This window comes from Eleutherodactylus coqui, chromosome 5 (assembly GCF_035609145.1).
Source record: "Eleutherodactylus coqui strain aEleCoq1 chromosome 5, aEleCoq1.hap1, whole genome shotgun sequence".
In the NCBI taxonomy this organism is placed as follows: domain Eukaryota; kingdom Metazoa; phylum Chordata; class Amphibia; order Anura; family Eleutherodactylidae; genus Eleutherodactylus; species Eleutherodactylus coqui.
This window is the reverse complement of record NC_089841.1, coordinates 38,748,557-38,762,904: the sequence shown is the minus strand read 5'-3', so window position 1 is coordinate 38,762,904 and position 14,348 is coordinate 38,748,557. Positions and strand designations below refer to the sequence as shown.

At 42.3% G+C, this 14,348-nt stretch overlaps 1 protein-coding gene across 1 annotated transcript in view; it reads left to right on the top strand.

The window, feature by feature from the left end:
* LOC136629150 (oocyte zinc finger protein XlCOF22-like) overlaps window positions 1-6,807 on the top strand; it is a 36,832-nt gene extending 30,025 nt beyond the window's left edge. The window contains exon 8 of the mRNA XM_066605302.1: window positions 5,002-6,807. Coding sequence (XP_066461399.1) covers window positions 5,002-6,320 — 1,319 coding nt within the window. The 3' untranslated portion in view covers window positions 6,321-6,807. The remainder of the gene's footprint in view (window positions 1-5,001) is intronic.
* The last annotated feature ends 7,541 nt before the right edge of the window (window positions 6,808-14,348 follow it).

The following is a 14,348-nucleotide window of genomic DNA, read 5'->3' as shown; positions in this document are numbered from 1 at the left end:
AACAGGGGGGGTGGTAGCACTCATATGGACAGTATTCACAGCCTAGGGGTTTACAAACTACTCTAAAAAAAATTTTTTTTGTCTTGTATTATTTGTGCTAAACAATGCAGAAGGGAGTATAAGACCAGGAGGGGACCCGATCCTACACCTCAGTATCCCTTCCAACACATTTGTATGGACTACATAGAATTATACAAATGTGAAGGTAAGAAATACTGCCTAGTTATCATGGATGCTTTAGCCAAGTGGATAGAAATGTTTCCCACAGGTCAGTCTGATGAAGCCACAGTGGCTAAAGCATCACTAAGTAAAATAATACCAGGTGATTGGGTCCTCAAGGGGATAAAGAAAAAGAACTGGAAGACCCCAAAGTGAGAAAGACCTTCCCAGGTACCACTTGTACTTACCAGGTACTCCTAACCACTCCTACTGCAATAAGGATTGCTGAATGGCAGACCTGGATTCACCAATCTACCTGTAATAAGGTGACACAGGCAGAGCAGGGACAGTGTGCCGAGGGGGTCTGGTTTAAAAGCCCACTACAAAGGGGGGGGGGCCACATTAGGTGGTCTTCGTCTCAAACCGGTGAAGAAATCCACACCCCTTCCCCGAGGGCCTCCTCGGTAAGGACAAAAATGATAGGAATAGCATTTCTTTTTGGTGGATTGGTGAGTCTGGGGAAATGCTATTGATGACAGCCATGAAACTGTCAGAGGTCATCATCATATTACCCGATCCTACACATGGGGGATGCTGGGAGAGCGCGGAGTGTAACTTGTATAGGAGTGACAAGCGCCATACTGGTAGATCTGCTCTCTGACCTACTGACTGCAATCCCTGCTAGCCATCATAAACCGCTCCTGCAGTCACACAGTTTCTGCCATCACACGGCTAAATGTCTGACCATTGTGTATGTGTATAGCATCGCTCACTCTCCACCCCGCCATACCTTGCACATCTCCAGCCCCTTTACCTTCTGTATCCCCCCATTACCTGTAGTATGTAAGCTCATTGGAGCAGGACCTTCACCCCTATTGTTTCCATCAGCTGATTACTATGTAACCGTGGTTCTGTAATGTTTGTATTTTGTCTTTCTGTATCCCCCTATCTATGTAAGCGCTGCGGAATATGTTGGCGCTATACACAAAGATTATTATAGATGTGTGTCAGATGAGGGACTTGTTGGCATTGCACACGAAGGTATAAGGTGTGGCTAGATGCTTGCCTGGCTTGATCGTACTCCTAGTCAGGCCACGTCCCTGGCGGCCATCTTAGTGCTAGTCATGACCTGCGGCCATTTTAGTACCTGCTGTAAGACCTTCAGCCGCCGCCCAGGTGCCATCTTGGCTCCTTACATCCCATAGCTGTACCTTCTACCTGGCATCCCAATGCTTGCACTTGTAGTACACAACACCAGTGATTAGTGCCTTCTCTGAATTGTGCAGGAATAGTCAGCAGCCTCCATCACTGTCCTCTGTGTGTTGATGATATGTTGTCTATCTTATTAAGTGTGTGCTATAAGATAGGCTCAGTATGATATTTAGTCTAGCGAGGAATATGTAAGGTCTCCTTCAGATAAGTGTCAGGTAGTGAGGGGACAGGTTGCTATGGGTGATGGTAGGGAGGTGACAGGTTGCTATGGGTGACGGTGTTGCTGACAAGGACCAGGGATAGTAGGCAGCAGGACAGAAGGCATGATTACATGATGCAGACAGTCCTGGGATCACACAGTGAAGGAATGAAGGTTTACAGCAGTATTAGATGAAGATGACAACGGCCTGAGTGCTGCTCTGTGTGGTGGGGTCAGCTCACAAATGGTTAAATCATCTGTTACATGGGAATGCTTGTTTCATCCTCACCCCCGCCTTTCAGCTTTAGAGTTCAGTGAGGGAGGGAGGGGGTATGTGACTGACTAGCCATGCTCTGCTTGCTTGATATGAATAGACCTGTAATGAAGATGATCAGGAATGAAGTTTAGTATAAACCTGTGTGAATAGGGAACGTCCATTCTTGCTGTTATTTGTGTACATGTCAGTTCTGGGATTGGTTTGCAGTGATTTTAATTGTTAAATAATGTTTTCAATGTGATAATGTCATGTAAGAGAAAAATAATAATAATGAAGTTGTTGATAATATGAGACCTGAGTGTGCCTATTACGGGAAGGATATCACAAGGATACTGCAGTGAGCTGTAGGAGTCCAGACACAGCTAAAGCTCTGTTTATCTTACTCCATCACCTCTCCCTGATAAGAGAAATTGCAGAAGGGGGGTTGTTAACGTTGGAGGATCAAGCGACTGCAGATGATTGGAGTAGTAGTAGTTGTGTGAATCTTAATGCTATGCAGTAAATATTGTGTATAGAGAATTGTATGTTAATAATAATTATATGAGATAGGAAGACTTGACCCCACGATAGATAAAAGTTAATGACAAGTCCTCACGCTGTGATGAACGTAAAATGTGTGATTAAGCTTCTTAACTGTACCTACCCCCCACAGATAAGTGATCCATGTTATACATTGAGTTTGCTGTTTCCACCTGTGAGCAGGGACCAAATACCTGCTGTTGTCTCTGATCCTGGGGTCATACTTGCTTCGCGCTACCTGCTAATGGGACCAAGGCAGACTACGGGAGACTGCCTGAGGGATGCTGTGCGGAGAGGAGAACCGTAAGGGCACGCTGTCTCTGGGATATGGCCTGAGCTACAGAGAGCACGCGCAGACGTGTGATGGTTGTGTGGTGACCGGGCCTAGAACAGGTGCCAGGTACAGCCCCTAACGGGATTGTGCTTGGTACAACTGATAATGCCTATATACCTCATGACCTCCGAGGGTAACGGCAAGGGCCGTGTCTGGAGAACTAGGAACACCTCTCCCAAAGGTTCCTCTGACCCATCGGGGTCCCAAGGGGGGTACCGGACGAGTATGGGGCGAGAAATCAAATGGCTGCAGGGGGTTTGAGTCTCTTCTTGCATGGTGGGTAACAGTGAATAAAGATGTAGACTGGATTAATTACACATACTATAACCAACAGAGATTTGTTAATTATACAAGAGATGCAATCAGGGGCCTAGAGAAACAACTAGGACATACCTTACACTTATTGCATGGCAACATAGAATGGCTCTTGTTATATGTTACTAGCAGAGTTTGTAAAATGATTGGAGGATATTGTTGTACTATCATTCCTAATAACACGGCACCAGATGATACCCGAGTACTGGAAGGGTTAAATGCATAATAAAATGACCTAGCTGATAACTCTGGCATAGACGATCCATTCAGGGACTGGTTGGCAGCTTGTCCGGACACTGGTCACAAGTCATATACTCCACACTAGTCTGTGTCAGTATTTGCCTCCATTCTAGTACTCTGCGGTTGCTGCTGTATTCCGTGTATCTGAGGACTGTTAAAAAACCTTATTGACACTTTCATCACCAAAACGATGTTCCAAAATATACAAGATGACGAAGAACAAGATGGCTTACTGGGTCAGTGTGTCCTCATTGTACCGGAGGATTGCTCTAAATAACTGATTGACACTTCGATAAGTAAGATTTTATATCATGATGGGCAATCATTTATATATGAAGAAAGGAACATCAATCTCATAATAAATCAAGGCCAAGCTTCTCTTGGGGGCGGGCCTAATTGTGGGTACAATTGGCGGAATGACTTTATATATATATATATATATATATATATATATGCATCAATATAATACTTTTTATGAAATAATTACATACTTAGTCTTGAAGTGTGAACCCAGGCGTCCTGGAAATAAAGCTTCGGGCCTGAATAAGCCAGGGGGTCTATGGTAGAGTCATTATAGATGTGTATTTACTATTATACTGTGTTGATGTATTGATCTAAAGTGGGGAATGTTAAGAAAATTGTAGATCAATGTATCAGTTAATTATTCTATATTGCATTGTAGACTAGGAATATATAGCATGATACTAGTATAAGTAGTGAAGGGTTAAATGAAACCCTTCTATAAGCCTGCATGTCTTCTGAGGTAGACAGATAAAATATAAGACAGTTTAATGACCACGCATGTATGCCTGTTTATAGATAGTGTATACAGGAAACGGGAAAGAGTAAAAGACCCCCTCCCTTGCATTCCTTTCTCCTAGTTCATAACGGTTTTATTGTATGTAATAGATACACCTTAAGAGGTGTAACTTATGTTAATCATTTTTGTTTTAGCCTATTATGTATTCTTATTAATCTTGGAGGTATATACTTTTGCTGTGATGTCATTTATGGTATATAAGCTTGACCACCTTAGAATAAATTAGAAATCACTTGATACCGCACAGGCTGGTGTAATTTGTATTTCTCCTGGGTCCAGACTTCTGCACGAGATCTGGGATCGTCTTCTCTTTGATAAACACATAAATTCTCCTTACAATCTTCCCCACGCAATGAGGTGCCGTATGGTTGCAATGACAACTTGGGGTTGCCAGTGGCTGATTGCCTATCAAGCCATGACTGTGGTGTGACTTGATAGGCTGCCTGTCAGATCGCGGTATAATGTAATACTATTTATTTTATTTTTTAAAATTCGTGCAGCATAAAAAAACTATATAAATTTGGCATTGTAGTAATCGTACTGAACCGTAGAATATAGTTGTCATTTTTGCCACAAAGTGTATTCCATTTAAAAAAAACCCGCAAAGATAGCAGAATTTAAATGTTTTTCCCATTTCACTGCACTTGGAAATGCTTTAAACTTTTTCTGTACATTCAGTAGCACCATTAAAAAATACTAGTCATCCCACAAAAAACAAGCCCTCATACAACTATGCCGATAGATAAATAAAAGAGTTTTTGAAGGTGGGGAAGGAAAAGTGCAAATGACAGAGAAATAAGGAGCTGAGTAAGCAAGGGGTTAAACAACCACAGCAAAGATTGATTGTGGCTTTCTAGTCTAATATGGATGTTGTAAATGTCTCTATTTTGTAATCTATAAAACGAAATCCATTTTAATCTTAACAGATTCAAGTAAGAACTCTGAGGGGCACTTCATGTTATCACTGGATTATAAAGTGGAAGATGAATGTATCATGCAGAAGTCTATAGGAGAAAACCGCAATACCCTTAGTGTACATGAAGAACGTCACAGTACAGATCTGTCATATAATCCACCTAATCACGAGGACCCTACTCCTGTCCAATCGCAGATAATCACAGTTACGAGTCATAATGGGAGTAAAAGATATCAATGTGGTGAATGTGAAAAACAGTTTGCAAAAAGCTCATGTCTTTTTACACACAGAAGAACCCACACAGGAGAAAAGCCACACTCCTGCTCACTGTGTGGTAAATGCTTTACAGATAAATCAAATCTTCTTCGACATGAGAGAAGTCACACAGGGGAGAAGCCGTATTCATGTTTGGAATGTGGGAAATGTTTTATAGTGAAGTCAGATCTTGTTAAACATCACCGAATTCACACAGGGGAGAAACCATATCCATGTTCAGAATGTGGGAAAGGTTTTACTGTTAAAGCCAAACTCAAGGATCATCAGAGAATTCACACAGGGGAGAAGCCTTTTCCATGTTCCGAGTGTGGGAAATGTTTTATGCTTAAATCAGATCTTGTTATACATCAGAGAATTCACACAGGAGAAAGGCCATATTCCTGTTTGAAATGTGGGAAATGTTTTACATCTAAATCAAACCTTGTAACGCATGAGAGAATTCACACAGGAGAGAAACCGTTCCCTTGTGTAGAATGTGGGAAATGTTTTACATCACAATCAAATCTTCTCGCCCACCAGCGAAGTCACACAGGAGAGAAGCCGTTCCCTTGTTCAGAATGTGGGAAATGTTTTACATCACAATCAAATCTTCTTACACATCAGAAAAGTCACACAGGGGAGAAGCCATTTTCATGTTCAAAATGCGGTAAATGTTTTGTTACCAAATCCAAACTTCGGAATCATCAGAGAAGTCACACAGGGGAGAAGCCTTATTCATGTTCACTGTGTGGGAAATGTTTTGCACAAAAATCCCATCTTATTACACATGTGAGAATTCATACAGGGGAGAAGCCTTATCCATGTTCGCTATGTGGGAAATGTTTTATCAATAAGTCAAATCTTGTTATACATGAGAGAATTCACACAGGAGAAAAGCCATATTCATGTTCATTATGTGGGAAACGTTTCGCAGATAAATCACATCTTGTTAAGCATGAGAGAAGTCACACAGGAGAGAAGCCATTTACATGTTCAGAATGTGGGAAATGTTTTACGCGGAAATCAAATCTTGCTAGACATGAACAGAGTCATAAAGGGGAGAAGCCTGTTTGATGCTGCAGATGTGGAAAATCTTTTATATAAGGGTTCAGATTTTGAAACACTATAGATAACAGAAAAGAAACTATATTCTTGTCTAGAATGGGGAAAATACTACAAGATCAAAAGTAGAATTTTAACACATCAGACTATTCAAAGACGTGAAACAGCCGACAAGAGTGTATATTTTTGGCTGAGCTTCCACTTACATAAACTATATTTACATAAGGTAGACTGTGCCTAGGATCCATAGAGGAAATGTAATGTGAATACAAGGAAGAAAAGAAGAACCTTGCTTACTTTTAAATCCACGAAGTTGTATTACTATGAATCCTCTTTATTACTGTATCTATTAATTAACCCACCCTGTAGGAGGAGCCACAGTTACATAGGGAAACATAAGTATTCCCAATGTGACCTTTTTTTTATTTGATTACTTAAATTTTATTCTAAGCTTCCTTCTTTGCCATATTGACTCTGAAGCCCACCAAAAGTATTAACCCCTTAAAGGGGTTGTCCCGCGAAAGCAAGTGGGGTTATACACTTCTGTATGGCCATATTAATGCACTTAGTAATGTACATCGTGCATTAATTATGAGCCATACAGAAGTTATTCACTTACCTGTTCCGTTGCTGGCGTCCTCGTCTCCATGGTGCCGTCTAATTTCAGCGTCTAATCGCCCGATTAGACGCGCTTGCGCAGTCCGGTCTTCTCCCTTCCGAACAGGGCCGCTCGTGCCGGAGAGCTGCTCCTTGTAGCTCCGCCCCGTCACGTGTGCCGATTTCAGCCAATCAGGAGGCTGGAATCGGCAATGGAACGCACAGAGCCCACGGTGCACCATGGGAGAAGACCTGCGGTCCACCGTGGGTGAAGAGCCCGGCGGCCATCTTAGCAAGGTAAGTAAGAAGTTGCGGGAGCGCGGGGATTCGGGTAAGTACTGGACGTTTTTTTTTTTTTTAACACATGCATCGGGTTTGTCTCGCGCCGAACGGGGGGGCTATTGAATAAAAAAAAAAACCCGTTTCGGCGCGGGACAACCCCTTTAAGGACTAAGCGTGGTAAAAATAATTATGGTAGCTGAAGGAAAAATAATAGGGCAGTAAAACCACCACATGGTTGAAATCCCAAAAACGTGTCTGGTCCTTTGGGAACATACCAGCCTGAACCTTAAGGAGTTAAAGGGAACCTATCATCAAGTTTTTACAATGCAATCCACAATAAACCTTTAACCCTTTGCAATCCAATTTTGGATTCAGGGGTTCCTAGGGGGCTTTCTCATTCTGCCATTATACAATGGCGCCATCTGCTGGCTAGAGCCAGTACTGCAGAATGTGACATGCCGGAGAGGCTCACGACAACAGAGTGGCCAGTAATATACAGTAAGAATACCCTACCGGACGTCTTCTGACATCGGAAGCTGTGCAGCCTTCAATCAGAATGTCTTTAGACGTCAGACAGTGGATTGGAAAGGGTTAACAGCGCTGCTAATGAGATTTCCTGATCACAAATTTGCCTTTGTAATTCATGTCCTGGTACCTTTAAAATTTGCTTTTGAAGTTTTGCTTAGCTGTATACAAAAGAGTCAGATTTTGCAGAAACGAGTCAGATTTTTCCCCCAGTGCCACGAGAGGCACACCACTGTTCTTGATTGGCATGCATAGAGATTTCTCTTATCGCTGTTATCCCGCGCAGGCGCCGTAGCAAACGCTGCCCGCACCTGTGCACCACAGCTCTCCTTTACTAGCTGTAACTTCAATGACGTACTGCGTGTGCACCTTGACCATGGATACTCCCACTGCATCTAAGGTCAGATGACTGTGGGAGTAACGATCCTCAAGGCGCATGAGCACTATGCTGTTGAAGTCTCAGCAAGTAAGGGAGAGCTGAGGTGCACAAGTGCAAACGGGGTTTGTTATGGTGCCTGCACAGGGTCACAGCCAAGTAGAAAAATCGATTTGCATGCCAATCAAGAACAGGGGTGCACCTAGAGTGGCACTGAGAGAAAAATCTGCAAAATTTGACTCTACCTCATTTTAATAGATTGTAACAGTAGTGGGGCACATATTGTAAAACTAACTCGCGGTAAGGGAATCTCATTAGCTGCACTGTTAGAGGTTTCTCATTGATTGCATTGTAAAAAAATCAATGAATAACATAAGGGAATAAATAAATAAGTAATTTGGGGAAAATTGATAATTTTAAATAGACTACGTTTTATTCTCCCTGGAAAGTGTCAAAGTATTCCATGTTTTAACCTTAGGAGAAACATTGGTCCCTTGGCCTCACGTTGATGGCCTCTCACCAAGCCAATAAGAAATTTACTGCATATGGATGAGGGGCAAGAACCCCAAAGTAGTAGTGTTTTGGTTGGCTAAATCTCTCATGCTGCAAGCTCCATTAAAGGGTCAGATTATTGACTCATCGGGTAGCCGCCTTCCAATAGATGGCCTTGTGGATGATTATTTCATCACTCATTGGCATGGTTTAACTTAGTTTGACTATTCCTAAGTAGTGGCATAGTGTTCAGTTCCAAGTCACCTTTGACTTTGGAGGAGAGCGCCTCAAATACTTGAAGGAGTTGTACAAGGATCGCAAATGATCCCCTATCCACAGGACAGTTGATATCTTGTTGATCTCTGGAGGTCTCACCGCTGAGGCCCCTATCGATCTTGAGAACAAGGGTCCTGTGTCCTCCTCTTCTTGTCAGCGTTGGGATGCTTCTCCCACCTGTAGTGATGTCATAATGAATGGAATGCTGGCCGAGCATGTGCAGTCAGAGCTGCATTCATTTCAATGGGGTTGACGGAAATAGCCAAGAACTTGCTGCTTGGCTTTCTCTAGCAGACTCATTGAAACTGAAAGAAGTGCCAGCAATCCATTCAGTCTCCTCCTCATTGTGGGATTGCAGTAACCCTGCATTAAGGAGAACTGGGCAAACGGGACCCTTGCTGATCAGCAAGTTATCCCTTATCTTGTGGATAGGGAATATTTTACAATCCTGGTATAAGTCCTTTAAAAGAGGAGCCTGAATCTACCAAAAGAACAGCCAACTGAACCTCAGCCAAGGGTAGTTCTTTGGAAGAAGAGCAGACCACTCCCAGTTATGCAAGAGGCTGACAAAAAGACTGAATTGCACAACTATCTTTAGTACATTTGGTAAGTTTTCACGAGTCTTGGAATGATACAACAGCACATTTCTCCGTATAGAAGGAATCACCAATGGTTTTATTAATAGGGGGAACAGCATGGGGAGGAGAGAACAACCTTTTCGAATACTGTTTGAAAAGGAAAAATGTGCAGTCATTAATATTAAACTGGACCCTGTGTTGTTTATATTGCAGAGAAACCCAATAAAGTTTTTCCAAACCCACGTTTCTCCAATGAATGTATGGCACTGTGCTTGGTATGCAGTGAAGAGGTCACAATGCCTGCCTCCTCAAACAGCTGATCATGGGGTCCTAAAAGGTGAAACCCAATGATCAGATATTGATGACTTATCCCAAGGATAAGTTATCAATATTGGAATCCTGTTCTGGAAAACGTCTTTAACCCTTTTCAGGACATGGCCTATTTTGGGCAAAGGGCCGTTTTTTGGCAGATTTTCATCTCCATTTTTCAAAATCTATAATTTTTTTATTTTTCTGTGGACGCAGCCGTATAAGGGCTTGTTTTATGTGTGGTGAACTGTAGCTTTTGATTCTTCATTTATTTATTATTTTTTTAAACAAAGTAGTGAGAAAAAGAAAAATAGTCTAAAAGCATGTCCAAAATATACAATTGCTGGTGAGATCACATTCGTTAAATTTTAACACTTATATATATTATTTCTCACATTGGTCTAGCGTACAAGCTGGAGATAGTGCCACAGATAGTCGCAGCACTTACCCCCTAGGAGATGGTCAAACCAACCAATCCGTGGTTGCAAGCTGAAAAAAAGAGCTGGATCCTAGCTCAAAGTAAGCATAGTTGAAAAGCTGAATATTCAGCAGCAATCCAAGAAAGCAAAGGAATTTTTTCTTAATCCATCAACGCCTTTAATGATCACCGGACATGGTTTACAGTGACAGCAACGTTTCGATCCATAAGATAGGATAACTATCTCCAGCTTGAGAAAGATCCTAACATGCTCAAATTCTCATCGTCTAAAAGACAAACACATATCAAGTTTTCTCACTTCAAAATCCTTCTCATTCTTTACATTGTAGTTTTTTTTTTTCCAACAACCCTTTTTATTGAACACGTGCTTAGATGTACATTTAGTGCATTGGAAAATTGTGCATTTCTTAAGAAAAGCTTTCTATACAAAGAGAAACGTAGGGTCTCTAAGCAATTATACAAGCTAAAATTGCATTTGTAGATTGAATCGTGGGAAAAATTGTAAAGCCCACGTCAAGCATTTTCATCACTTATGGGGAATTTAAGAACAAGGTAAAGTGGGGGAGAGAGAGGGGGGAGAGGAAGGGGGAGGGGGGGCGGTTTAGATAGGATGGGAAGGGAAGTGGAAGTGGTGGGAGTGTACGGAAAGTAAAAGGGATGGAAAGAGATGTTCTGGAAAGTCAAAGATACAAAACTTAACGACCTTAACTAGGTCTCCCAGAAGTTATTTTGGTGAGCAAGGAAAGCTTTTCAACCAAAAGTTCCACATGTTGTAGTATTGAGCAATACCATCGTTTCGTAGGGCTTTAATTTTTTCATAAATACTGTGTTCTGAAATAAGTTGTTAAGTGGTAGGTGGTAGGTATGGATTTAGACTTCCAATTTCTGGCAATTAGGGATTTGGCTCCTAGCAGAATATGGCCAAGAAGTTTTCTTGGTGTGGGAGAAATTTTTCCCGGATCTATTAGCAGTAGAGCTGTCTTTGGAGAGAAAGGGAGTTCTTGTTTCGTGACTTTATTAATGAGTTTATATACTTCTTTCCAGAAGGGAAGGAGGATTGGGCACGACCAAAAATTATGTAGCAGGGAGCCTTGATATCCGCACCTTCGCCAGCAAAGGTCCTTAGAAATCAAGTTTCTTCTAGCTAATACCGAAGGGGTATAGTACCATCGTGTCAAGAGTTTTAGGTGGGTTTCTATCAGACTGGCTCCCTGTGACCATTGGCCCGCCCACTTAAAAGCTTTAAGCCAGTTGGAAGTAGGGATTTTTAGACTTAAATCTTTTTATCAATTTATGAGATGACACTTCCCCGAGGTTCTCAAATTCCCTGTGAGTTTGTCATAGAAGAGCCTAGTTGGAAATTTTTTATTTAGGGAATTTAAAAAGGAGAGAATTATATCTGGGACCTCAATGTCTCGCAAATTATGAATCTGTAAGAAGGATGTCACTTGGATATATCTAAATGTCTCGGTTTCTGGTAGGTTATATTTAGATACTAATGCTTCGAGAGTAATGAGGCCATTTTTAGTATAAAGATCAGATATGTATGTTATGCCTTTTTTTCTTCCATGTTTTAAGTTGTATGTTTGGTATAAAATACTCCACTGTTTCCAGGGGTATATTTGATAAGTGGTTTAGTTGTATTTTTGTCCGCGTTTTCCATTAGGTTTATCCAAGCTCCTATCGAGGCCTCCATCGGTGGAGAGAGCTTCAAGGCATCTATAAATTTCCTTAAAAGCGGAAATGAGGCTCCAATAATTGCTGCCAACAACTTTTTTAAGGGTTTTTGTTTGTTGTATTCTAATTCTATTGAGGGCCAGTTAAGCTTTGGATTGTATCGCACCCAAGGTAGCAAATGGCTCAGTAAGGTAGATTTATAGTAAGATTCTAGGTTGGGAAGACCTGTTATTTAAAGGGGTTGTCTCGCGAAATCAAGTGGGGTTATACACTTCTGTATGGCCATATTAATGCACTTTGTAATATACATCGTGCATTAAATATGAGCCATACAGAAGTTATTCACTTACCTGCTCCGTTGCTAGCGTCCCCGTCTCCATGGCTCCGTCTAATTCTGAGGTCTTCTGGCGTTTTTAGACACGCTTGCGCTGTGCGGTCTTCTCCCTTCGGCTCCGCTCGGCAGCATCGGCGTTTTGGCTCCGCCCCCTTGTAGCGTTATCGCGTAGCTCCGCCCCTGTCACATGCCGATTCCAGCCAATCAGGAGGCTGGAACCGGGCACGTCATGGGGCGGAGCTACGCGATGACGCATACAAGGGGGCGGAGCCAAAACGCCGATGCTGCCGAGCGGAGCCGAAGGGAGAAGACCGCACAGCGCAAGCGTGTCTAAAAACGCCAGAAGACCTCAGAATTAGACGGAGCCATGGAGACGGGGACGCCAGCAACGGAGCAGGTAAGTGAATAACTTCTGTATGGCTCATATTTAATGCACGATGTATATTACAAAGTGCATTAATATGGCCATACAGAAGTGTATAACCCCACTTGATTTCGCGAGACAACCCCTTTAAGGTTTCTTATTTTGCAAAATAAATTTAAAGAGTTGTCTTTGGAAGCTAATTAATGTATGTTTATGGATCTGTAATAGAGATGAGTGAGTATACTTGCTAAGGCACATTACTCGAGCGAGTGATGCCTTAGCCGAGTATCTCCCCACTCGTCTCTAAAGATTCGGGGGCCAGGGAGCGGGGAGGAACGAAGGGGAGATCTCTCTCTCCCTCTCTCCCCCTACTCCCTGCCGCAACTCACCTGTCACCCGCGCCGGCCCCCGAATCTTTAGAGATGAGCGGGGAGATACTCGGCTAAGGTACTACTCGCTTGAGTAATGTGCCTTAGCGAGTATACTCGCTCATCTCTAATCCGTAAGGGAAGTGTACGGAAGTAGTGAAGGATTTTGGGTAATATCAGCATTTGTAAATGGAGATTCTGCCCAACCACGATAACGGATGTGAAAGAAGGTTATCCAACTCCTTCTGAATATTTACCAGAAGTTGGGGAAAGTATGCCAGAATCAGGTCAGATGTAGGGAAAGAAAGATTTAAGCCCAAGTAAAGAACGTTTTTTTCCTGCCATTGGAAGGGAAATTCTGATTGTAATTTTGAAGTTTTAATAGTGTTTAAAATTTCTGAGAAGTGAAGGGGAATATTGAGCGATTCTATTTGGGATTCTGATAAAATTGGGAGTTGAATGTTTTTTAGGAAATTTTGGATATCTGTGTTAGTTGGTTGAAAAGTATCAGCATCATCTCTCAGATTATAAAGTCTCTCGTAGTATTGACGGAAGGAGTCTACAATTTGAGAGAGATTGTGTAATTTGACTGATGGATTTGAAGGGTCGAGGACATATGGTATTTTAGCTTTTTGTATTTTGACTAGTTTAGCCATCAATTTAGAAGGTTTAATATTAGATGCATAGAAAGAGGCTTTTGAGGAGGTCATTTCTCTATCGTAGTTGTCCATCAATCTGACCCTTAATTCTTGTCTCAGGTTAAATTTTATAATTTAGTTCCTGTAGCTTGCTGGATGTATTTATTTTGTGAGTCAAAGTATAGGCCTTTGCCCATGACTCCTCTGAGGGGGCGACATCTCGCGCCTTGAGATGGGGGTTACGGTTTCAAGGTCTAATGGAGTCAGAAGAGTTGCTGACTGTGTTCGTGTTGGGGGGTAACCCCCTTTCTAGCCAGAGGTCAAGGTCGCGGGAGAAGCGAAACTGATTCCACGCCATCCAGGTGGCCTGGTACTTGTTAAATCTCATCTCGTCCCTGGCACATAGCTCCTCCATGTATTTTATGTGGTCTAACTCCTCTAGCCACATTAGTCTAGAGGGGGGGGGGGGTCCATTTCTTAGGGATTATCTGGCGCATTGCCAGGATGAAGAATCTTAACAGGGAGCTTATTGATTGTGCCAGCATGCCCGGGAACATTGACAGTAATGCGATCTCGGGGGTTAGTTGTATTTGGTTTCTGCTAACTGCGGTGTAGAGGGAGTTGATCTCCCGCCAGAGGGGACAGATCAGTGGACAATCCCACCAAATATGTATAAATGTTCCAGTTCCTGTCATGCATCTCCAGCAGGTATCCGGATACTGGGGAAACATCCTTGCCAATCTTGCTGGTGTCTGATACCATCTGGTTAAGATTTTATAATTTAG